The sequence below is a fragment of the Pseudonaja textilis genome, chromosome Z (assembly GCF_049901715.1).
Source record: "Pseudonaja textilis isolate UNSWEBS1 chromosome Z, rPseTex1.2, whole genome shotgun sequence".
Taxonomy (NCBI): Eukaryota; Metazoa; Chordata; class Lepidosauria; order Squamata; family Elapidae; genus Pseudonaja; species Pseudonaja textilis.
In genome coordinates this window covers 3,935,477-3,961,364 of record NC_142008.1, presented here as the reverse complement: position 1 = coordinate 3,961,364, position 25,888 = coordinate 3,935,477, and the positions used below count along the sequence as shown (strand labels likewise).

At 40.8% G+C, this 25,888-nt stretch overlaps 1 protein-coding gene and 1 long non-coding RNA gene across 7 annotated transcripts in view; one reads left to right on the top strand and one right to left on the bottom strand.

Moving 5' to 3' along the window:
* Positions 1-20,849, bottom strand: part of CTDSPL (CTD small phosphatase like) — a 73,878-nt gene extending 53,029 nt beyond the window's left edge. For all 6 annotated transcript variants that reach the window (XM_087917568.1, XM_087917566.1, XM_087917562.1 and 3 more), the window contains exon 1: positions 19,945-20,849. Coding sequence is in view for 4 of the 6 variants with exons in the window: in XM_087917562.1 (XP_087773688.1) it covers positions 19,945-20,020 (76 nt within the window). In the remaining 2 variants the exon portion in view is untranslated. The remainder of the gene's footprint in view (positions 1-19,944) is intronic.
* Positions 20,744-25,888, top strand: part of LOC148123891 (uncharacterized) — a 49,797-nt gene continuing 44,652 nt past the window's right edge. The window contains exon 1 of the long non-coding RNA XR_015740314.1: positions 20,744-20,854. This is a non-coding gene — a long non-coding RNA (uncharacterized LOC148123891). The remainder of the gene's footprint in view (positions 20,855-25,888) is intronic.

Here is a 25,888-nt window from a genome sequence, read left to right as displayed (position 1 = left end):
TCTGTGGTTTCTTCCCCAAACCCCAAAAACTTTAATCTTAGACTTTCTACTATTGACCTCACCCCTTTCCTAAGAGGTCTGTAGAAGGCGTGCATAAGCGCACCAACGTGCCTACCGTCCTATTGTTTCTTTTATTTTTCTTATATGTATCCATATATTCATAACTATGTTTTTATGTATACCTATTATCTTGTAAGCAATTGACAAACCAAATAAAATAAAAATAAAGATGGCTTTTCCAATTGTCCTTTGGAGATTACTATCCATGCTTATCTTCTTATCTGATGGGTAGTCATCTTTCCTTAATTTTATTAACATTTTAAGAAAATTATTTTGAAGTTTTATCATTTGATTTGTAATCTGTATACAGATTATATCAGCATATAAATGTCATAAATAAATACTGTATGAAAAAAGTATGTGGCACTTTGTAATATATTCTGAACATAAAGCTATGGATTTTTCAGCATGTTAAAACAAAAGCACAAAGGTCTGCACAGCTTCTACAAAATTATCCAAGTGACAGTATATGGATCAAAACGAACTGGCCACCATCCCCAACAAAATAATATAAGGATTTACGTGTTCACATTTTTGTAATTCATACAGGTAGAAGGTGGAAGTGGAAGAATTTTTGCCAGTATTCTGCTAAAATGTCAGCCTATTTTTAATCTCTAAAGTTCTGGAGTTGGCTACAAGATATCCAGAGATACTGAAGTATCTATTGCTTTCCAAGGTGCAAAATAAATATGTTTAGAAATTGTTTTTTCATGCAACAGATCTCACAAAACCATGTTTTTTATTTGAAATTTAAAATTAACAACACTTTCTGGTGAGATTTGGGGCAATTATTTTTTTATCCCTAGGACATCACATAAGACCATATGACTGCAAGAACAATTCTTGAATGACAACTGACAAAGTGAAAACAGGGTGCAAGCACAGAAATGTCAAAAGCTGCACTTTGATATAGAGATGCTAAACTCCATCATTTCAGCTTCTAAAACTGTAAACTGCTGGTGGCATTTCCCCTTAAAAAGCAAAAATCTTTGGAAAAATAGCAATATCCTTAGTCATAATATCTGGAAATGCAAATTAAAGCAATGTTCACTCCTTCTGACCACCCACCCTTCCCACACCAACAGGGCAAGCTATATAAACAGGGAGCAGGCCTCACACTCACTAATACTGATGACATTATCGAGTCAAGTAATGATACATCTGCAAATAAGCAACCAAGCTTAGAAAGCACCCAAGGTCTCCACCAGAAAAACTCTTTATTAATATAAGCAGATGCATGTTCTAAAAAAGATTGTTTATTCAGTATCAGGAATGGAAAGCAGTGAAGCTTTTAGACATGAAACGGCAATCAAATCTCAGGTAACTAACACCAAGAATACAAGGAAACACAATAAAAATAAAAAGCTAATTTTGTGTGGAGCAGAAAATGAACACAGAGAGGTAATTCTGGAGAATAGTTTCAATTGTGTATTTAATTTCCTCCCAAAGACAGAAAACAACACAATTCAGAATCATACAAAATGGTTCCAACTGAAGCCAAGGACTATAATCTTCTTGCCACTGTTCCAAATCCAGTTCCTTTGATCCATGTTACTTATTTTCTTCACTTAAAAAAAAAAAACCCTTTCTTTATACATCAAATAGAGGTTGTCAAGATTTATATGCAAAACTCCCACCCACATTCTCACTCTCTTTTTACACTAATAAAAGCAAATTGCTTTTGGAAAAGCTAAGAAACATGATTATTAACTGAGCTCAGTCAAACCATAACTCTGCAGACACAAGACTAGCCTAATTATATCTCAGGAAATCTACTCAGCCATCCTGGTCAACAGACAAGGGAACCTTGTGTGTCCAATTACTCTTTCCTTTTGGCTTCTTTTGCCATTCACACACATACAGTTTAATCTTGTTTACTGAAGATCTGCCATAGTTAGAGCGAGGAACATGAGATTTTTTTTTAATGTAACACAATAACTGCATCAGCATACGGTGTGGTGATTGAAGTATTGGTCTGGCACCTATAACATCCCCATTTAAATCCAACCTCAACCATGGAAGATCTTGAGAAACTTTGAGCTGAGGTTCACTCCTAGAGTGGTTGGAGTCAGGTAAAAATGACAGGAGGTCTCTGCAGCTCCTGTTAAAAAGGAGGTTTTTAAATTTAATCACATAAAATGTACATTGGGTTACATCTAGAACAGTTCAAATAGGACTCATTGTTCTAAGAATTTTACTCCATCTCCTTCATCTAAAACAAATACATTTGTGTGTGTTATGTGTATGTGTGTGTGTCCATACACCCTTTATTATTTTTACACATAATTCAAGGCTGCAAACATATCCAACACATCTCCCTCCTTCTATTTTCCCCACACCAACCCTGTGAGGTATTGAGTTGAGAGACAGGGATTGTCCTAGCTGGCTTTCATGGCTAAGGTGGGACTTGAACCACTTTCTATCCTGATGCTTTAACCATTGGCACTCTTGTTCATAGCTATAATGTAATTGGCTGATTTAAACAACCAATTCATATAGTCATCATCATCACTCTATCCACTGTCTATCCACTGGGGGACGAAGGCTTCTTCCGCATGTTCCCAACCCACATGGTCCTGAGCTGCTGCTTCTTGTTCTTCCTCTTCCTCCTCTTCTTCTTCCACTTTCCCTCCACTTCCACCTCCTTCTTCTTCCTCCTCTTCTTCATATTCTTCTCTTCCTCTTCTCCTCCTTCTGCTCATCCTTCTCTTCCTTTGCTTCCTCCTCCTCCTTCCTCACCATCGTCTATCCACTGGGGGACGAAGGCCTCTTCCGCATGTTTCCAACCCATACGGTCCTGAGCTTTCTTTTGCCAAGTATGGGCCCGCCATACTTGCTGATGTCGCCCATCCATTTTGTTTTAGGTCTCTCTCGTGGACGGTTTTTATCCAGTGGGATCCATGCTAAGACTGCCTTGGCCCACCTACCCTCAGTCCTTCTTGATAGGTGGCCAGCCCACTTCCATTTCAATTCTTTGACTCTCTTGATGGCAGCATGGATTTACATTTGTTTTCTAATCCATGCAAAGGTCTTCCCATCTTGTCTTGGGATGCCGAGCATGGATGTTTCTTTGCGCCACTTGTGGCTTTTGTCTCGGTTGTGAGGGGAATGTCCATGTTTTTCACCAGCATGTTTGAGCAGGTAGCACACACGGATCGAGAACTTTTCTCTTCAGGCATAAGGGGAGGTTGTTTCTAAAAGTACGCTTTGCTTGCATATAGTAGAATTGCACAAATCCTTCAAAAGAAGTTCTCTGCATAAGATTACGTGGGAAGTACTTCTCCTCAAATAACCAAAATTACTGCATCACCCTACAAAATAGTGGGTCTATGTACAGTACGTAATATATATTTCACATATCTATATTAAAACACTTGAATCATTTTAACCCGACCAAAAAAGAGGTCTAATTATCTTGAAGAACTACTAGTTTGATCTCACAATCATCTGCTTTCCACACTGTTCATGCAAAATCAAGAGAGAGAGAAAAAAGCTCCCCTTTGCTGCCCTCTATTCCCACTAAATAATATTTAGCAGGAAAAATTTAGCTTTGTTATTTAGCCATACGGTTATTATAGTCTCTTGATTCTGAACTGAGAACCTTCCTTGAAGTTTTAACTTTGGTACAGTATTACATATGATTTCAAATTAAATGTTTTTGTGATTTTTTTAAAACAAATTTTTCTTCCCCAATTTATAGCAATACCATTTATTTCCCTAAATGGACCTAAAGGTCTGGTCAGCTTTTTTCAGTTATTTCCATCAATTAGATTTTCCTCTGAATCATCCGGTTTTCATTTTCTCTTTTTAAGAATTAACCCTCGATATTTCAGTAACTGCAATATTTTGCATTATGTTGATTGCCTTGCTTGGACATAATCCCATCTTTGTTGATGAACTAATTTAAGTCTTCAGCATTTGAGATGAATTTAGATCAAAACATCCATAGCCATCTCTGTAAATATTTTAAGAAAAATATGTGGGATCAAAATCATTAATATTCGCCATGCCTATTTAATAGGCATTGTCAGACTAATAATAGGAAAATATCTACATGTGGTAAACTAAGCCTCTTCTCCCATCATAACCAGTTTTTTTAAAAAATCCATATTTTAGAAAGTTCTAATCAGCTGACAGCCATCAAAGTGAATGAGGATTTTAAAGTTTTTCACTAGCATTTCATGCTGGTACAAATGAAGCCTGCATATTTATTCATCCCACTTCCAGGTTTCCTTGTAGGTACTTAATAGATCTCCACAAACAAGCCATATAGTAGATGTTCTCTGCATATCCCACTGCCAAATCACATGCCAATAAAAGATACAAGTCCAGTGAAAAAATTTTTTAAAAAAATTTCTGAAAACCACTCATATCAAATTATACTTGCACTGAGGAAACCAACTTTCTTGGACAATCCAGCATAAGCAGATATAGATTTGAAATACTAACACCTATTGCTCAATGATATACACCAAAGAAAAACATGCTGGTTACTAAAGATATACCTCTCTGAAATCAAATCGTGGCACATCAGATTACAATTTAACCATGCATGTGACTTGAAAACAACAGGAATAATATTTTCAAAACAGAGTTATCTAAATATCTAAAATATACAATTTGTTTTCTCATTTATAATGCCCTAGCAAGACTCAAACTTGGAATACTATATCTGGCTTTGGTCATCACAATATAAAAAAGATGTTGGAACTCTAGAAAGAGTGCAGAGAAGAATAGGGCTGATTAGGAGCCTGGAGAATAAAACATATGAGGAACCGGGTATGTCTAGTTTAATGAAAAGAAGGACTAGGGGAGACATGATAGGAGTCTTCCAGTATCTGAGGGGCTGCCCCAAAGAAGAGGGGGTCAAGCTATTCTCCAAAGCACCTGAAGGCAGGACAAGAAGCAATGGATGGAAAGTAATCAAGGAGAGAATTCGTCTAGAATTAAGGAGACATTTCATGACTGTGAGAACAATTAATCAGTGGAATGACTTGCCTCCAGAAGTTGTAAATGCTCCAACACTGAAAGTTTTTAAGAAGAGACTGGACAGTCACTTGTCTGAAATGGTATAGGATGTCCTATTTGATCAGGGGGTTGGACTAGAAGACCTCCAGGGCCCTTTCCAACTTCATCATTACAACTAAAAGTTTCTGATAATTGTTGATCAATCCTACATATCCATTTAGATGATTTATTTACATATATACATACATGCATACTTATCCTACCTTTATTATCTTTACAAATAACAGGATGGTGAATATATCTATCACATCTTGCTCCTCTTTTCCCCACAATAACAACAATTTTAGCTGTTTCTTACAGAACTGCTTTAACTGAGGGATGTTTCATGTATTTAATTGGGTTCTTTTTATTTAGTTTTAGGGCAGATCATGTTCATATTTATGAACATTCAAAAGGGTTTACACTTCTGAGCATCATTGTACCATCATTTCCTCAAGGAAAGATATGAAGATCAGTGTTAAATGAGCAGATTTGTGTTAATAAGCATTCGTTCCATGGCTTTTAGGTTAAAGAAAACAATTTAAAGAGTCAGGATGAAAGATACAAAGAACTTTACGTCACCTTCTGGTCAACCAAGAAAAAAATGAAACCTTTGAAATGATAGCACCCATGATGTAAACTGCACGTAAAAGAATTTGATGGTATCTGGAAAAATGGAACAACATAGCCTAAAGTTGTGTAGAGATTTTTCAATCTATTGAAAGAGCCTTTTTTCCCTTTTCAAAGTGCTGCTTTGCAGGTATTTATTCACAACTCAGTTTGTTCTGCAGCCTCACATTAACGAATACAAGATAGTATCCCCCTGTATTTATGGTCTATCACGGGCTGCAGTCTGGTACAATTGCACGAATGGAAACAATGTTGAAGGTTTTGTGTGCGTTATCATTTGTGGATATTGTGGAGGAATATTCTGCAGCTGCAATCCTGGGATAAATCATACATACCATTGAAACTTTGGAGGGGGCGGGTTTAGGGTTGCTTGTGAGGGAAGCTGTTATATTCATGTCAGTGTGCCAATCTAGTGCAGGTTAAAATTTAGCCTTCTCTCCACAAGGATCAAGAAACGACAGTAGAAGGCCATGGCGAATTTTCTGCTTAGGAACGCTTTCTCCCTGCTCCAAGTCAAAATCCCTCTCCAAATGTTGCAGAGCTAGTTCTACAACTTGGAAGACTTTCTCACAAGTATGGGTTACAATACCAATAAACTGGAAAAGGTATTAATTTAGCTGCATGTGGAAATCATGTTCGATTAAAATGTCAATGTTTTATTAAGGGCAAAACGGTGTTACATACCAGATACCTAAGCAAGAGTTTCGCCATGCCAGGAAGGAAAAAAAAAATCTAATGCAGATTGGGTAGGATCAGACTTGTCTCTTGTCAGGTTCTCTCTCTCTCTCTCTCTCTCTCTCTCTCTCTCTCTGTGTGTGGGGGGGGTAGATAAATAGAAATTTAATATTTGTATTAAACATCTACAGCCATACTACCCTGAAAAAAGCTGATTTCTTCTATCCTAGGAAGCTAAGCAGCAGGCTAAGCGCTTGGATGGGAGACCACCTGGGAAGACTGTATGCTATAGAGTAGGCTGAGAGAGCTAGTATAGTGGTTAAAAGCAGCAGGCTAGAAACAGGGAGATTATGACTTCTAGTCCTGCCTTTTCGGGCACAGAGTCAGCTAAGTGATCTTGGTCCAGTCACTTTCTCTCAGCCCTAGGAAGGAGGCAACAAGCAAACCATTTCCAAAAATCCTTGCCAAGAAAACTGCAAAGATTTGCCTCTGAGAATCAAGACATGAATGAATGAATGATGGATGAAAAAAATTAACCAAACAGGGGAAGGCTCTGGAATGCAATATCCAATCTCCAAAGCCTTGCTCTCAAGATAGTTATGAATAATATTATGAATGTAATAAATGAAGTATCTTGTGGCAATACGCCAAACCTTCACAATGTTCGAACATTTTCAGCAAATGGAAAACTGGTCAAGTAGAATGTGTAGACACCTTATGGTTTTGAATCAACCACTGCACAACAGTTTCACAAATCATGACCAGGATATTTCAGCGTGGGACAGCACTCCCTCAGTGTTACCACTGAATTAAAGTCTATGTCATAGAAAACAACCAAAATTTTAAACCTATCCCTTCATCACCAATCTAAATATTAAATAATTATAACACTTCCAAAATTACTTTACATACCAAGTATATTCACTGATGCTATGATTACTGTTGGTATTACCTAAAAAATCAAATGCTTGGAAACCCTACTATACAACGAAAGCAAGCATGCATACTGTTTCTGTTATTACACAACCGTAAGATCACATATAAATGTACATAAAGCACAGTGATTTATTACTATTTCCACAATAATCAGAACAGAAGCCCTGGGCGTTAATTAAATAGAATTGTCTGTTCCCATCACCTTCCTGGAGAAGACCTACTTCTGAAGATATCATCAGATTTGGCTGTTATGCCATTAGACTGAGATTAAAACTCACTGTTTTCACATAATACCCTGTCTACATGCCCACAGCGGTACCTCAACTCATTAAGAATCTCATCGAATTTGGTACTCAACGCATTTTGACAGGAAATTTTGTCCTAGTACTTTGTATGTTTGGTACTCAATGCACAAGCTAGAACTTGTCGATTGCCTAGTGACTCATAACGCATAAAATTTATTTGGTAGTCATCATTTTTGATACTCATCATGCCACCCAGAACCAATTAATGATGTGTATCAAGGTAGCACTGTATTTATACAAAGATCACCTTCAGAACACAGAGTTTGCAAAGAAAGGGACATTGAGATTTTTCAGATTGCCTGAGTAATTTGAACTTTGCTGCTGGACGTAACATTTCTCATTTTGAAGCTGAGCATGATGTTTTGAGATCCTGTATTTGTGCTAAATTGAACTAAAATACCTGAATCTGACAAAGAAAGCAAATTTGCTCTGGTAGAGAATTGTTTGTTCATTTGCCAAAAGTCAACCATGTGCCCAAACTCAACATGTGATTTGGCTCCAAGTAAAACTTTTTTCACATTAGCCATACTTAGAATGATTTAGATTTATTTTTTTTGAAAATGTATAATTACTGGGTTTGGGTTAAAATCTCTTTGGGACTGAAGGAATTATATTTAATTATTGAGCCACTGATATTTTATTAGAAACATTATTGGATGCACATGTTCCTTTTGTACTTAAGAATCATTTAATACACTGCTCAAAAAAAAATAAAGGGAACACAAAAATAAGACATCGTAGATCTGAATGAATGAAATATTCTTATTAAATACTTTGTTCATTACATAGTTGAATATGCTGACAACAAAATCACACAAAATTATCATTGGAAATCAGATTTAGCAACCCATGGACGTCTGGATTTGGAGTTACACTCAAAATTAAAGTTGAAAAAAACACTACAGACTGATCCAACTTTGATGTAATGTCCTTAAAACAAGTCAAAATGAGGCTCAGTAGTGTGTGCGGCCTCCACGTGCCTGTATGACCTCCCTATAACGCCTGGGCATGCTCCTGATGAGGTGGCGGATGGTCTCCTGAGGGATCTCCTCCCACACCTGGACTAAAGCATCCCCCAACTCCTGGAAAGTCTGTGGTGCAACGTGGCATTGCTGGATGGAGCGAGACATGATGTCCCAGATGTGCTCAATTGGATTCAGGTCTGGGGAACGGGTGGGCCAGTCCATAGCATCAATGCCTTCGTCTTACAGGAACTGCTGACACACTCCAGCCACATGAGGTCTAGCATTGTCTTGCATTAGGAGGAACCCAGGGCCAACCGCACCAGCATATGGTCTCACAAGGGATCTGAGGATCTCATCTTGGTACCTAATGGCAGTCAAGCTACCTCTGGCGAGCACATGGAGGGCTGTGTGACCCCCTAAAGAAATGCCATCCCACACCATTACTGACCCACTGCCAAAACGGTCATGCTGGAGGATGTTGCAGGCAGAATGTTCTCCACGGCGTCTCCAGACCCTGTCACATGTCACATGTGCTCAGTGTGAACCTGCTTTCATCTGTAAAGAGCACAGGGTGCCAGTGGCGAATTTGCCAATCCTGGTGTTCTCTGGCAAATGCCAAACGTTCTGCTGTAAGCACAACCCCCACCTGTGGACGTTGGGCCCTCATACCACCCTCATGGAGTCTGTTTCTGACCAATTGAGCAGCCACATGCACATTTGTGGCCCGCTGGAGGTCGTTTTGCAGGGCTCTGGCAATGCTCCTCCTCTCCCTCCTTGCACAAAGGCGGAGGTAGTGATCCTGATGCTGGGTTGTTGCCCTTCTACGGCCTCCTCCATCTCTCCTGATGTACTGGGCTGTCTCCTGGTAGCACCTCCATGCTCTGGACACTATGCTGACAGACACAGCAAACCTTCTTGCCATAGCTCACATTGCTGTGACATCCTGGATGAGCCGCACTACTTGAGCCACTTGTGTGGGTTGTAGACTCCGTCTCATGCTACCACTAGAGTGAAAGCACCGCCAGCATTCAGAAGTGACCAAACCATCAGCCAGAAAGCATAGGAACTGAGAAGTGGTCTGTGGTCACCACCTGCAGAATCACTCCTTTATCGGGGATGTCTTGCTAATTGCCTATGCTTTCCACCTGTTGTCTATTCCACTTGCACAACAGCATCTGAAATTGATTGTCAATCAGTGTTGCTATCTAAGTGGACAGTTTGATTTCACAGAAGTGTGATTGACTTGGAATTACATTGTGTTGTTTAAGTGTTCCCTTTATTTTTTTGAGCAGTGTAGTTTAATGATTACTATAGTGATAGCATTTCTGTAGGTAAATAACATGCACAAGATGATATACCTGAAATTTCAGCGTGGTTGAACATGTACAAAGAAAGACTATCAGTATGATTAAGCTGTGTTTGAGTCAGACTTTAAACTCACCTAGTCCATTCATTGAGGTCGCTTAAATCAATTCCATTCAGTTATATTCCTATAGGACAATTTTCCATTACATGAGGAAAGAACTCCTTCTACTACGGATGAGAACCCTACAGATATCTAAAACAAAGCTTGTGCCAACAGCATTTTAGGTATTATTTTCTCAAAAAGAAACAGAAATACTAATTCAGAATTCAAGCTGCAGAGAACAGAACATTTATCAACATTAAGCAAGAACGCAGTTAGGCAAGTATCAGATACAGCACAAGTAGCCACAATTTATCAAGAAATTTGGAAGTTATTACTGGAAATAATAATGAACAAAGACTAATACTTTAAAGACCTGTCGTAGTCATTTCATGCAATCTAATAAACCGTTCTTATGAGGTAAAAGTTCACTGAAATACACACTGCTCCATACTGTAAATTGAAGGGTTTTTTAAAAAAGTATTTATTATTTATTTATATATATCCCATGCATATTTAACTTGTCTTCTGCCAGATTTTCATCATACACTAAATAAATAAATATTTTTGTAAATAACTCAAGATAGCAAGTGTACCCAATCCTCTTTCCTTCTCCTTATTTTCCCCACAACCACCCTATGAGATGATTAGGTCTGAGAGGGAGTGGCTGACCCAAAGCCAACAAGCCAGCATTTGTGCCTAAGACAGAACTAGAATTTACCGTCTCCTGGTGATTGGCCCAAAGTCCCCCGGTTGGCTTTCATGCCTAAAGTGGGACTAGAACTCACCATCTCCTGGTTTTTAGCCTTAGACCAAACTAGTTGTACCTTTGAGTCAAGCTCAACTCTTGGCGACTATACAAATATATTCATGTATGCTTAACAATATAGAAAGGACTTCCCATTGCCTTTTTCTGGGGATTAAAAACTGTTTCTATCTACCCTATAACCCTAGAATTTCCTATTAGTCTCCTACCCAAGTAGAGGTAGACCTCATCGTACAAGTTTGTTTAGTGACCGTTCCACTGACTCCTCCTTATGACGGTTGCAGTGTCATGGGGTCATGTGATCCCCTTTTGCAACTGTGTGACAAGCAAAGTCAATGGGGAAGCCAGATTCACATTTTTGCTCCTGGTAACAATCTCTACTTCTTCACCTTAGCAGGAGTGCTTTTCCCTATAAAGTCTCACACTGGCTTTTGCCCTCTATAAAGGGCAAGGTACAGTTCATCACTGCGCATAAAAACATTAAGGGGGGAAAAACAACAGGAAAGAAGAAAAATCTGTGCTCATTTTCTAAAATAAAATGTCTGGGTAACTGGGAAGAGCAAATTAAGTCTTATAGTATGCCTTGTAAATGATTATTTTTATACGCTGGTATGTGATGAATTATTGCGTTCCTAAAATGCAGAAATTATGAGAAAGGGAGGGGGGAGAGGGAGGGAGAGACAGACAGACGTGTTTAGTGAAAAATACCCAACTGCAAACTTAAAATAAGAGAGCTGAATTCATTCTTTTCAAGAGAATAGTTAGCATTTTTTCTAGAGAGTATGTCCTGACTGACGACCTGGGACTGTCCACCCATATTGTTTCTGCTTCAATCCAGGAAAAATCTTAAAACACAAGTATCTAGATCAAGAAAATAAGATTTTAATCCTTCAGATTTAGCTCCTGAAATTTAAGGTTTTTTTGCCTGGATGTACAGGAGGCTAAACCTGGCTGCAGGTGGCAAAGGACCTTCCTTTCAAGATAGCTATGTTGGCTATTACCCTTCCTTCTTCTCCAACACAAAATAAAATAAAATTACAGGGTGGCCTATAGTCATTTAACTACACTGTAGCACAGGGAATACACTATCAGTCTCCTTCCTAGGAGATTTAAAGGAAAACAGATAATATGGTTGGGAGATCTAGAGGCATCTCCTGCTGGGTTTATATTATATTATACTGCTGTGTATACAATAATCTGAAACTATTTCTCAGTACCATTTAATCCATTTCACGTGTTTTAAAAAGTGGCATAACTAGATTAAAAACACTGCTGGAAAATGCAAAAGGCTGGAAAAACCTACACTCTCTTTCCCCCTAAAACAAGCCAACATACCATGGCAAATATGTAGAAATGAGGAAAGAGTATTCTTAAATTCATTAAACAGGTAACCACTATTCTGGAGTACAGGTAGCCCTTAATTAATGATGGCAGTTGGGACCGGAATTTCCATCGCTAAGTGATGCAATCATAATAAAGTGGAAATTCCTGCAGTTCCAACTGCCACTGTTAATCAAACTCACCGTAGTTAGGTGAAACAACTTCTTGCCAGCTTACCATAACCAGTGGTCAGAGGGGGAGCCAACAGAAAACTGCAAGTCCCAGGGTGGCAGGTACGTAAGTGGCTGCTGCCGGCTGGGGCAACGAGTAATGAGATATGCAGGGGAGGAACCATAAGAAGGCAAGTTGGAAAGGGTATGGGTGCACAGGAGTGCAACACAGACGGGGAGGATGCATGAAAGCACTGGGGGGGTTAGCAGGTAGGGAAGACTTACCCCAGCAACTTGTGACCTTCCTTGCCAGCTTCCCCATCTATTTTCTGGAGAAGCCAGCAGGGAAGAATTGCCAATGGAGATCATGTGGCACTGCAACTGGTTATAAATGTAAATAGGTTGCCAAGGGCCCAGATCGTGACCACATGACTGGGAAGGAGTGGGGGTGCTGGGACAACCAAAACTTAGGACCATTTGACAGTGCTGTCGTAACTTTCAACGGTTGCTAAATGAACGGCTGTGGGTCAAAGCCTACCTGAACGTAAATGTTCTTAGCAAGAATTCTTCATCTTATAAGTTCAAAGCCACATCAAAATGATTCCATTACTGCTGGCTACCTTTTCTCCTTCGGTATCAGTCTTGGTGAATAGCACCTGCCATTGGCTGAGAAGTAGTAGTTAACATCACCACATAAAAGTACACTGTCCAAATTATAGCTTTAGAAGTTAGCCCTTGCACAACAGAGGCAGGAAAAACAACCATCCGTTTCTCTAGGCATGTGTAGCTTTGGCTGGTTATTTCAGGATTTTAAATAAAGGAAAGATTTCACCAGATTTTACCTACCAAATTAGATGACTAAGGCAGAAGTTGAAAGCAAGGAAACAACACACTTTCCCCATCCTTTAATCTGTAAAGGAGAGAGGTCAGAGTGCCACCACTTGTTAGATCTCTGGGAACAATGCATGGTCTATTAAGCATATTTTAACGTGCTTTCTTGTATTTCTGAGCATACTGGAGCACAAAAAGATTCTAAAACTTTATTCCACATGGTTTCAAAATCAGGTTGGTAAACAAGAAAAAAGAAACCATACATATGCAGACTACTGATAGGAAAGATGAAAAGAATTTGAAGACCTCAATTGCATTGCTTCACAAGTTCCATCCATTGTAAATAAATTTCCATGTCACTGTTGCTATACAATAATTCAGTGCCACTTAATTAACTCTGTATTCAGCTTACATTCACCTTATTGTATCATCTGAGCTACATATGGATTATATAATATTAACATGCCAACCAAAAAAACAGTTATGCTTAAAGTCCTAGCACCCAATCACTCTTCAAAGCACTTAATTTTAGCAACATGAATCTGGAAAGAAATTATGATTAAGCATGTTTAAAGTTCAGGATGAATTACAAATATTAACCTAAAACAACTGTTACTAGAAGAAAAAGGACTTTTCACTAATTTTACCATTAACTAGAATCACTTTTAATGAATGGAAACCACAAGCATTGCTCCAATGAAGAATAAAAATGACCTCAACTTGCATTACTGTATTAAAAGTCCATTATACGAACATTAACAAAATCAGATTAGAGAAAATTTCTACAAAAATGTGGTCACAATTTTTTAAACATTTCAAGCTTCCATGTATCTTTACAATTTTTATTTTTCCCCACACCCCAATGCTACAGAAAATTTCTTTAGACAGCCACTCCGCTTACCTGCATGATAACTCCAGGCACGTCACAAAATAACACAAGGAACATCTACACTCCTGTCAACACCACAGAAGGGAATATTTGCAGCTGAGAATGAATTGTGGAGTCCTTGATGCAGCCATTTCAAGAAAACAACCAAGCTCAGAGAGCACCAAGGATCCCACTATAATACAGATTGTTCCCAATTTACAGCCACAATTGGGGCCAGAATTTCTGTCATTAAACAAGGCAGCTGTTAATAAGTTGCACTTGATTTTATGACCTTTCTTGCCACTTGTTAAGCGAACCACTATAGATGTTAAGTGAATCATGTGGTTGTTAAATGAATCCAACTTCTCCCATTGACTATGCTTGTTGGAAGCCAGCAGGGGTGGCTATAAATGATCACATGAGCCAGGACAATGAAGTGTCATAAATATGTGCTAGTTGCCAAGCGCTCAAATTTAGATCACATGACCAAGGGGATGCTGCAATGGTTGTTAAGTGTGAAAATAGATTGTTAAGTCACACATGCTGCTGTAACTTTGAACAGTGACTATATGAATGATTGTTAAGTCGAAGACTACTTGTATCATAACTATTCCTCCTTATACTAATATTCAATTTGAAGGTTAGGAGCCAGGCAGATACCCAAGGCAACAGAAGAATACTTTGAAAAATATCATTAAATATCATTAAAAATTAAATATGTTTAATCAGCAGCATCAAAACACCCCATATGCAATTTATTTGTACTTCCTTATTTGTGGAAAATTTAAACATTCCTTCCTTCTTTTTTTGTCTTTTTATGCTCGACTACTCCCAAAAAAGCCATACAATTACAGTATATCCTTATACAGCTGTTTAGAGATCATCCCTTTTAAATAAAATGCAGATAACATCAAGATAGGTGGCAGATTTATATACTGCTAGGCAACATTTTTATACTTAACAAATTATAGTACATAGTTTGGAACCACTGAATTTCATTGCAAAACGAATGTAAATACAGAGTAGCAAAGAACCAGAAAATGCATACAAAACTTTATTTCTTCGTAGATTGCAACCTCTTGTTTACTGAAGATAAGATTCCTGTGGTTGCCAAATAATGTAGTTTGTGTGGGATTGACTGGAAAACAATATTGTTTTAACTGTGTATTTTGATCTTGGCAATGTACCAATTCAGATAAAGGATGGAATCTATGTTGTTTCACTTTGTGGGCCATTGCTTCTCAACTGAAAACCAGTTGCTAAATTAATATTTACAAAGCTAATGCTTCCTCAGGGAGCGCCAGGTCAGTTTGTCCAACTTGCTATGATGGTCCATATAACTTTTATCTATTTGAGTGCCTGCCAAGTAAGCCAGGACCTCGCTTACCAACCACTCATTCAGTAACCATTTTAAGTGCTGAAGGAGTAGCACTTCAATCAATTTTCGCAGTTCTGGCTGTCGGTGTTCCCACGGCCACCTGATTACAATCTAGGTGCTTGCAACTGGCTCACACTTATGACAGATCCAGTGTCTCGCAGTTACGTGATCATTATTTGTGACTTTCCCTGCCAGCTTCCCCAGAAGCAGTCATTGAGGAAGAAAGCAGGGAAAGTCGCAGTTGCTCTGATAAATCCTCCTCACCTTCCAGCGTTTGAGCCATGCCACCCATTCCCATGCCGTACCATCTACCCCCACCCCCAAGGCTTTTCTGGGCTTATGTTACACCATCTAATCTGTGGCCTTTCGGTATAGGTAGTCCTCGACTTACAACAATTTGTTTAGAGACCATTCAAAATTCATTCATATGACCAAAATTCAGATGTTTGGCAACTGGTCTGTATTTATGACTGTTGCTATGCCTCATGTGATCCGCTTTTGTGACCTTCTGATAAAACCAGATTCACTTAATGTGTTACTATCTATGGCAATGATTCATGTAACTGAGGCAATAAAGGTCATAAAATCAGGCACAATAAACTTAACAAATATCCTCACTTTGCAACAGAAATTTTGGGGTCAGTTGTGGTTGTAAGTCGAGAACTACCTGTATTTATGCGTGGGGTATATAGGCCTTCCAAACCGAGTCCTTCAATTCATGGCCTCCCCTGGCTGCCTCCTGCATCATCCCCACACCCCTTTCAACACTTCCTGCTTAATGACCTGCATGTCATACGATTACTTACAGTGGCAACTGGGACGGCTAATACTAAGTGATACGGTCATATGAGATGTTGTGTTTTCTGACTGAAATGCTTAATGACAGCGATCCTGATGCCAACTGCTGTCATATCCCGAGGACTACCTTTATCAGATTATGGTCATGCTGTCTAAGGAGGACAAATCTTTTGTTCTAACATCCTTGGACATCTGGTTGGAGAAAGCTGGGCTAATGTCCTCAGTCAGATTTGGGGGAAACCACATTCAGACCTTTTGTTTACTGATAAAACTCATAATTCTCCTGTTTTAGTAAGCCCCCTCACAGAGCCATTATGAGCAAATATTCTGTTACGCTTGATACTGAACATTCAGTGAGTATACACAAATACAGGCAGTCCTTGACTTTGGACTACAATTGAGCCCAACATTTCTGTAGCTAAGTGAGACAATTATTAAGTGAGTTTTGCTCCGTTTTATGACCTTTCTTGCCAAAGTTGTTAAGCAAATCTGCACTTGTTAAATGAGTAACACGGTTGTTAAGTAAATTTGGCTTCCCCATTGACTTTGCTTGGAGATTGCAAAAAGGGATCACAGGACACTGCAACCCTCATAAATAGGAGTCAGTTGCCAAGCATCTGAATTTGGACCACATGATCATAGGGATGCTGTAACAGTTGTTAAGTGTGAAAAATGGTGGTCACTTTTTTTCAGTGATCTTGTAACTTCGAATGGTCACTAAACAAACTGCTTAGGACTACCTGTATAACACAAGTTTAAACACCAGCAAAGAGATAAGGTCCCCAATGTTTATTCTGTAGCCTTTTATTTCTTGGGGACATGAACAGCATTTCCTCAACCACCCTATTTTCTGGGATCCGGCCGAGGTAGATTTTCTGTTGTATGGAAAAAAGTAATAGAGCCTTTCCCTTTCTAAACTGCAACACAAGTGAGAATTCTGGAAGAATTTCCTATGCAGTTGGCATCTTGCCCACAAAATGAGATGGGCATTCCCAACTTTAACATGCAAGTGAATTTCACCAGGAGCAGCAGAATGGGCACTGGCGATCTAGTCTAACCTCCCGCCCGCTACGTCCTAGATCAAGAGAAGGCCCTTCAACCTAAGGCATGCAGTGATGGCGGCTGGCTCAAAATTTTATAGGAGAGAGGTTACAAGAGAAGATTATCATGGCAGTTCCAGAATAACAGCTAAATTTTATTTATTTTTTTTTCTACTAAACCAGGCCAGGAAAAACAAACAAACCCAGTTTTTCATGGGCTGGCATTTTACTGTATCTAGAAAGAACAACCCAGCTCAAAACCTATTATACTCATGTGAAAATAAACTGTCAACAAAATGGGATTTTGTTAGAGGAAAAAAGAAGGATCTTGACAACCAAAATATGTTTGTTTACCAAAATATCTCAAATTCTGGGCTCCATCCAAGGCAAGGGTCCTGTTCTTTTGAGTTGAGATTGATCCCTTGTCATCTTATAGATATACGGTTTTCTTGGCATATTACGGAAAAGGTTAAGGCACCGCCTTCTTTGAATATATATATTTTTTACTTCCCAGTCTAGCATACAGCCTAGTGATCTCCCATTGAAAACCCAACTAAGCCCAAAGGTGCTTAGCTTCCAAACCCATCAACTTCAGCCATGTGATGACACTAGTGGTGGTCTCCAGTGTTATTTATTTATATTTCATATTTATTATAATGCAAATACAATCATAGTTAATCAAACTGAAGGCCAATAATGTCCCGTCTTGTAAAGCTCTAAATGTGTAACTGTTTTATAAGCCTCTGGGCATATATGGAAAGAAACAGAATAAATTTTAAGCCTAAGAATAGCCCCCCATCTCCATCCACACACACACACACACAGATTATGAAATCAAATTATACCCAATATTCGGAGCTGAAAGATGACCGCTTCTCTAATTCCTTAATAACTTTACAGTTAAATCCTCATCAACAATTGACAATTTTTGCTTTGGTGGTTTTGATGCCTTTTTAAAAATATAAACCCAATAGTGAAAAATTCTAGATCCATGGCACTCACCCCAATTTATTAACCATGATTTAGAAATCAGAAGCAAACTTTCTAATTTTAATCATGTTTTAACTAAAGTGTTGTTGTCTAATCAAGTATCAATTAAAAGAGAATTGTAGTTGATAATCATATTTAGGACAACAGTTAAACTTTTTGTTGTTGTTGTTCAGGAACCTTTTTGAAAGAGGGGAGGGGAGAGGTGGCAGACAAACATTCAACTTGGCCTGCTCCATTTCAGCCATGGATTTAAAAAGGGTGAAGAATATTACCAATCTGAATCACTGGTGTACAAAAGCTTGATCTGCAAAATGATAACTATTTTGTATTTGTATTTCCCAGAAAATATCCTAATATGAAAATATCCAATCATTTCTCAAGTTTGTGAACTTACCATTGTTATACCTGGGATTATATATTAAATGCACTAACTCTTCACCATATGTTTTATATGTGATTGGTAATCAGTTTTCCACATTTAAGTACCATAAGCAAGATTTTTAAAATATCAGAATCTCCAAACTTTTGTTGCAAATGGAGAGATTGAGAGAAGAAACCACAACCATTTAAAAAAATTAAATTCTGGTAAGCTATAGAGACATTTAAACGTGTAGCAAAAAAAAAACCTTTTCCATTATCTACACTATCAGCAGATATAATAATTAAAAGGAAAAGCCACAGAATTAAAGAGTAGAGAAACCAGAAAAATAAAATGTAGAATTCCTATCCCCTGCAGGATGCTCCAGCCTTCACCAGAATATTACTGGCTATTAACCTGCACAATCCCAGCTGAAACAAGCACAGAACTGGAACAAACATACAGCACACTAAGCACAGCTCCAAAACTCAGTAAATGCTTTTCTTGTATATACAAAAAAAACATCTTTAGCCTCAGGATTATTATAATTTTTTTTCCAGGTGACAGCACGTATACATCAGATTTTTTCCCATTTCTTTTTATTTTTTTCCAAAGCCCCTGTTCCCATCGTAATATATCTACACAGCTAAATCAATCGCAATACATTTCATATTTTAAAGGTTTAGGACAGTCCTTATTTCTAAAGTTTTGCTCCACCAACCCGAAGTCTTAATTCAAGCCTTCCATCTGTTTAAGGGGGAAAAAAACATTAAAATAGCCTACCCAGGTTTCCCACCAGAGGGAGGCTGCAAGGCACTTTCTATTTATTTTGGGATGAGATCTTAAAACAGCAGGCGTACCGACCCGTTCTGTTTCGCCCGTCTTTTTTGGATGTCAAATGTCCCCTCCGTTCTTCAATGACAGATTCGGCATGTACAAAATGTCTCCATTCCCAATCCCCATTTTGAAGGGATCCTTAAAAATTGCTTCTCCCACATATCCCACACGCAAGCCCCGCACGCGCACACACACACACACACACACATGGCAAGATTTCAAAAGTCCTCCTAATAAGCTCAATGAAGGTTTGGTCTGCTCCGCCAGAGCCTGGGGTTTAAACCCCTGGCTGGCCAAGCAGAAGTAAAACCAGCCAGCTATAGAGTTGTACTTCAGCCTACAAAGAAGTTGAGACAAACACAGGCGGAAAAAGCATGTTATTATTGTTATTATTATTTTTTCCAAGAGCTGTATTGAATTAATTCATCCGTTAGGGATGCAAGACATTATTCCCCCAATGGGATGGAGAGGTTCGTATCCCCACCCCAACTAGACCATCAATTCCTCCCCACACACCACCACCAACTACACAAAATCCAACCCAACCAGGGTGGCGGTGGCTTGATCACGGCTTAAGGTGACCCACCGAGAAACCAACTTCTCACCTTTATCCTGAGAGCAAGACAGGATTTCTTCTTCTTTGGGGTTAGTCACCTGGGTGATAATGGACGGGTTGTCCATGGAAACTGAGTGCGCTTTTCTCTCTCTCTCTCTCTCTCTTTCACCTGGCTATTTCCCTCCCAGAGGCAGCTTTGGTGGGCACTTTTTAATTAAGCTTTGCTTTTAGGAAGCCGAGAGGCGGATTTATAAATGGGGCGAGGGTGGGCGGAGGGGGGAGGGGAAAAAAAACCACTCCTCCAAAACGAAGCCGAACTAAGCCACCCCCTCCCCAAAAAGGGGGGCGAGGGAGGGGTCGGGGTGGAGTAGCCGGCCGAGCACACACGCCCCCGGTCTCTCTTCGGGCCGGCCTTCCGCGGGCGGAGGGAGTTTCCCCCAAAAAGAAAAAAAACCACTGCCCCTTGGGGAGGAGGAAGAGAGGGGGGAGGGGTTTCTAAAAGTGACCCCCCCCTCCCCGAGGCCAAAGGAGCGGTTAAAAGCGCAAAACCCCCCGCGTTGACACGGCAGGCCGGCGGGCATCTCCCTTCGTCTCCCGCGGCCCAGGAGAGCCCCCCCCGCTTTCCCCCTGCCCCGGTTACGGCTGGCTTCGGACCCCGGCGGGCTTGGGGAAAGGCGGGCGACCCCCGGGCAGCCCCGTGCGCGCTCATGGCACCGTCAGGCGGGAGGAGGAGGAGGAGGAGGAAGCGGCCCCTCACGTGCCGCCCCCATTACCTCATCCCGCCCCCGCCGGCTGAGGAGCGCTCGAGGGCGGCCGCCTCCGCCGCTGCCGCCGCCGCCCTCAGCGCCCCGGATGCTCTACCCGCCGTCCGCCCCGCGGCCCCGACCAGGAGGAAGGGAACGGCGCGAGCCCGCCGCCGCCTCTGCCGCCTCTACCGCTGCCGCCTCAGGCATCACCAGGTAGGCGGGAAAGCCGCGCAGCGCCTGCTCACTCGGCCGCCTCACAGCAGCCAGCCGGCCCCGGCAGACCAGTAAACAACGGGGCGGGGCCTCTCCGCCGCGGCCTGTCAATCCAGCTGGAAGGCGGGGCTTCTCCGCCGCGTCTTGTCAATCCAGAGGGAGGGGAGGGCGGGGCCTCTCCATCTGAACCCTGTCAAGCGGGGAGGGAGGGAGTGGGCGGGGCCTGTCCGCCTCGCCCTGTTAGAGAAGGGGAGGGAGTGCGCGAGGCCTATCTTATGTCTCACCTACCCACCCACCCCGGCAATCCGCCCGAACGAGGAAAGGCTTTCTTCGACGCGGCCTGTCCATCCAATGGAAGAAGCGGAAGGAGGGAAGGGAGGAGGGATTTCTCCCGGCGCGGCTGTCAATGCCAGAGGCTGGAAGGAGGAGAAGGGGCGGAGTTTCTTCAGGGAAGGCTCTCCGCAGAGGGGCGGGGTCTCCCTCCGCCGCCTGCCAATCCGGTTGAGTGGGCGGAGAGAAGGAAAGGGCTGCCTGACTTTAGGGGGCGAGGTCTCGCTGACAGCGGTGGAGGCGCCAAAAGGGGCGTTTCGCTTAACGACTGATCGTAACATGGAGCGAACCATCTCTCTTCACCGGAGAAATTTCGGGTTCCATTGTGGTTCTAAGTAGGGGCTGCTTACCTTAAAGAAAAGAAGATGGGAAGGACACAGATAGTCCTCAACTTACAACGGTTCATTTACTGACTGAATCTAAAACAGCACTGAAAAAAGTGACGGGGCTGTTTTTCGCATGACGTTCCCTTGTGATTAAGGTCGTGAACTGGGGCAAAACTCACTTAACTGTCTTGCTTAGAGACATTATGGGTTTGATTGTGGTCATAAGTCAAGGACTACCTGCAGCTCTGTGTAGGTACCAAAAGGGGAGTCATAGGGACATGATCTGCATCCCCGCCATAACGACACAAACTTAGGACCAGAAATATAGACAGTCCTTGACTTACAACCATTCATGTAGTGACCATTGGGAATTACAACAGTCCTGAAAGAAATGACTCATTATCGTTTTTCGCATGACCGTCGCAGCATCCCCACAATCACGTGATCAGAATTCGCCCCCTTGGCAACTGATTCATATTTATGACGCTCACAATGTCCCTGGGGTCACGTGATCCGCTTTTGCGACCCGACAGGCAAAGTCAATGAGGAAGCCATTCACTTAACAACCATGTGACTAATATAACCACTGCAGTTTCACTTAACAACTGTGGCAAGAAAGGTCATAAAGTGAGGTAAAACTTATTTAGCAGCTGTTTTGGTCATCGCCAGAAGTATCCCCTGGATCAGAGCTCTCCAACCGTAGCAACTTTAAGACTTGTGGACTTCAACTCCCAGAATTCCTCTGCTGGCTGAGGAATTCTGGGAGATGAAGTCCACAAGTCTTAAAGTTGCCAAGTTTGGGGACCCCTTCCCTGGATGGAAGCGGAAGTTGGATTTTAAGCAAGCAGGCGATCAAATGTTGTCACCTTTGAACTGTGGCATTAGGGAAGAGACCTAAAAATAGCATGAAAACAAACTGACGGGGTCATTGAGTAAATAAACCTAGAGTTTTCATTCCGAAGCAAACATGACCTGGGTCAAATTATCCTAGTTTGGACCACATGACGTGAACATCCAGCTCTCTGGAAAACACTAATGCTGGGGAAAAATGGAAGCAAAGAGAAGAGGACAATTGAACCAGCTCCTCAAAAAATCCACAATGGTGGGGGGAAAAAATGTTGGAAGGAATGAGAAGAAGAAATTGAGCAGATTGTTGGGGGCAAGAGGCTGACTCTGTACACTGCTTAGAGAGGGCTGTAAAACACTATAAAGTGGTATATAAGTCCAAGGGCTATTGCTAAGTGCTATTGCTATTTGAACTGACACTAAATGAACTGTCGTAAGTCAAGGACTACCTGTAATTTCTCCAATACTCTATGATCCTCCTGTACGAGTGCAATTATTCCCTTCCTGGGAAAAATGTATAATTTGGGGAATTAGAATAGAATAGAATAGAATAGAATAGAATAGTTGGAAGGGACCTTGGAGGTCTTCTAGTCCAACCCCCTGCTTAGGCAGGAAACCCTACACCACTTTAGAAAAATAAAAGGTCTGGCTCGGAGAACTAAACTCAGACACTCAAGCGGCCACATTCAACTGGAGAATCTAGTCTGTAGCTCAAATTGGGGCCTCAGGAATATTCTACCTTTAAAAAAAGCAGAGTTGATAGGGGCAGAGCCAAAACATATTATTCTGTTGCCTCTCTTTCTAAAAATAGATTAAAAGGAATATGTTTAGAAAACACAAAGCAAAAGGCAGTTGTGATTCCTGTTTGTTTGGAGTGGGTTTGATCCTCCAGTGAACCCACAACAGAGAAAAAGCCTCAGAGCAGCTAGGTTTTTTGCAGCTTGCCCTTCCAAATCTTCCCCAATCCCGGTTTAACTGTTGGGAAGAAGCTGGTCTTGGCAGTGTGTTTCGGCTTGCTCCAGGGGAGGCTTGTACCTACACATCGCCTCCCCGACTCTCTTTGCACGGTTGTGTACAGAAAAACAGCCAGTTGGAAGGGTGTGGCGAGCGGAGGATGCTTTCGTGCACCTGGTTGGGGGAGGGAGAAAAAAATTGGTCCGGAACGCTTGGCCACTTCTTCCACGCTAACCATGTCTAAATTCATGACACAGGCTTACACAGGCTCCTTGGCTTACGACTACAATGGAGGCCAAAATTTCTGTGGCTAAACGAGATAATGGTTACAGGAATTTTGTCCTGTTCTACAAGCTTCCTTGCTCAAAATGGTAAAGGCCCTGCAGTTGTTAAGTTAGTAGCATGGTTGGTAAGTGAATCTGACCTCCCCATTGGTTCTTCCCCTTTAGAATAGAAAATTAGAATAGAATAGAATAGAATAGAATAGAATAGAATAGAACATATAATAAAACATAGAATAGAATAGAATAGAATAGAATAGAATAGAATAGAATAGTAGAATAGAATATAAATAGAATAAAATATAGAATAGAATATAAATAGAATATAGAATAGAACATAGAATAGAATAAAACAGAATACAGAATTGAATATAAATAGAATAGAATATAGAATGGAATAGAATATAGAATTGAATTGAATTGAATTCTTTATTGGCCAAGTGTGATTGGACACACAAGGAAATTTGTCTTGATGCATAAGCTCTCAGTGTACATAAAGAAAAAATAAAATACATTCATCAAGAATCATAAGATACAACACTTAGTGACAGTCATGGGATACTAAATAAGCAATCAAATCTTACTAGGGAACAAATAAAACAATATAAATTGTAAAAATACAAGCAACACAATTATAGTCATAAATGGGAAGAGATAGGTGATAGATAGGATGAGAAGAATAATAGTAATACAGTCTTACTAAGTAATTTGACAGTCTTGTGGGAATTAGTTGTTTAGCAGAGTGATGGCGTTCAGGAAAAAACTGTCCTTGTGTCCAGTTGTTCTGGTGTGCAGTGCTCTGTATAGCGTCGTTTTGAGGGAAGGAGTTGAAACAGTTTATGTCCGGGATGTGAGGGGTCCGTAGATATTTTCACAGCCCTCTTTTTGACTCGTGCAGTATGCAGGTCCTCAGTTGAAGGCAGGTGTGTAGTAATTGTTTTTTCTGCAGTCCTAATTACTCTCTGAACTCTGTGTCTGTCCTGTTGGGTTGCAGAACCAAACTAAACAGTTATAGAGGTTTGGTTTTCAGAAGGTCGCAAAATTGGATCGCATGACCCCGGGACAGTACAAACGAGTCTTTGGCCAAGTGTCGGAATTTTGATCAGGTAACCCTGGGGATGCTGCAATGCTCATAAGTGTGAAAAAATGGTCATAATTCACTTTTTCCCTCCAGTGCCGTTGTAACTTCAAACAGCCACGCAATGAACTATTGTAAGTTCAAGACTATTTCTGACGCTTAGCAACTGTTCAAAAGTTACAAAAAGTGATTCAGATTCAAAATTCCAACGGCCAGCCTATCCCCACTCCAACAAAGGAGAAATTTTCTTAACAGCGAGACCAATTAATCGGTGGGAGCAGCTGCCTCCAGAAATTGTGGGTGCGCCAACCTCAGACGCTTTTAAGAAGAGCCTCTCTGGAATGAGAGAGTCTCTTTGAGGAGTGGCTGGACTGGAGGACCTTCAAGGTCCTTTCCAGCCCTGTTATTCTCTTATTTTTCATTTTCTCTTCTCCCTCACTCCTGCCTCTCACAGTGATCTATCAACATGTCAAACAGAGATATCTCAACCTAGGGAATTTCCAGGAATGTGGACTTCAACTCGCAGAATTCTTATCAGGGGTCGAGTCCGCCTCATCCGAGCATCCTGATGAGAGGCGGATAAAGCAGTGCTGTGCGCGCTCTTCATCCCCCTGCCAAAAAGGATGGAGGCTGCTCCACCGAAAGCAGATCCGTTTTTTTCGATACCGTCCTCCCACAGGGCTCTATCGGTTTTCTGAAGATCCCTCTGTTTGCCAGAACTTAATTGGGCATTATCAAATGCCTTTCTCGGGGATGTTTTAATTAAAGAGGCTATCCCTTTAGGAAGTGGAGGCGCAAGGCAGAATGCTGAACGCAGGGAGGAGATAATTGGCGTGGTGGGAACAGAGAAAAAGTAAGAAGAGGGGATGAAGAAAGGTAATAGAGCAAAGACGGAGAAGGAATGGAATTCAGGATGAAAGCATTTAAATGCAGCTGCAAATTCCTCTAGCCCGAAAAGCAACAAGGGCATAAATCAATCCGTTCAGTTGTGTTAGCTGCCCTTCCTAATTTGCTGGGTTTTATTATAATCACTGTAGGAATTTAGCAATTATATGGTTCAGTCTTTGTAGTCACAATCCTTCTAACAACTGTAATTCAAGGATTTGAGATATAGGGAACAAAGAAAGTCCTCCGTCTACATCAGTGTTTCTCGCCCCAGCACCTTTTTTGGTTTTTTGAATAAGAGTTGAAAGGGAGCATGAAGGTCTTCTAGTCTAAC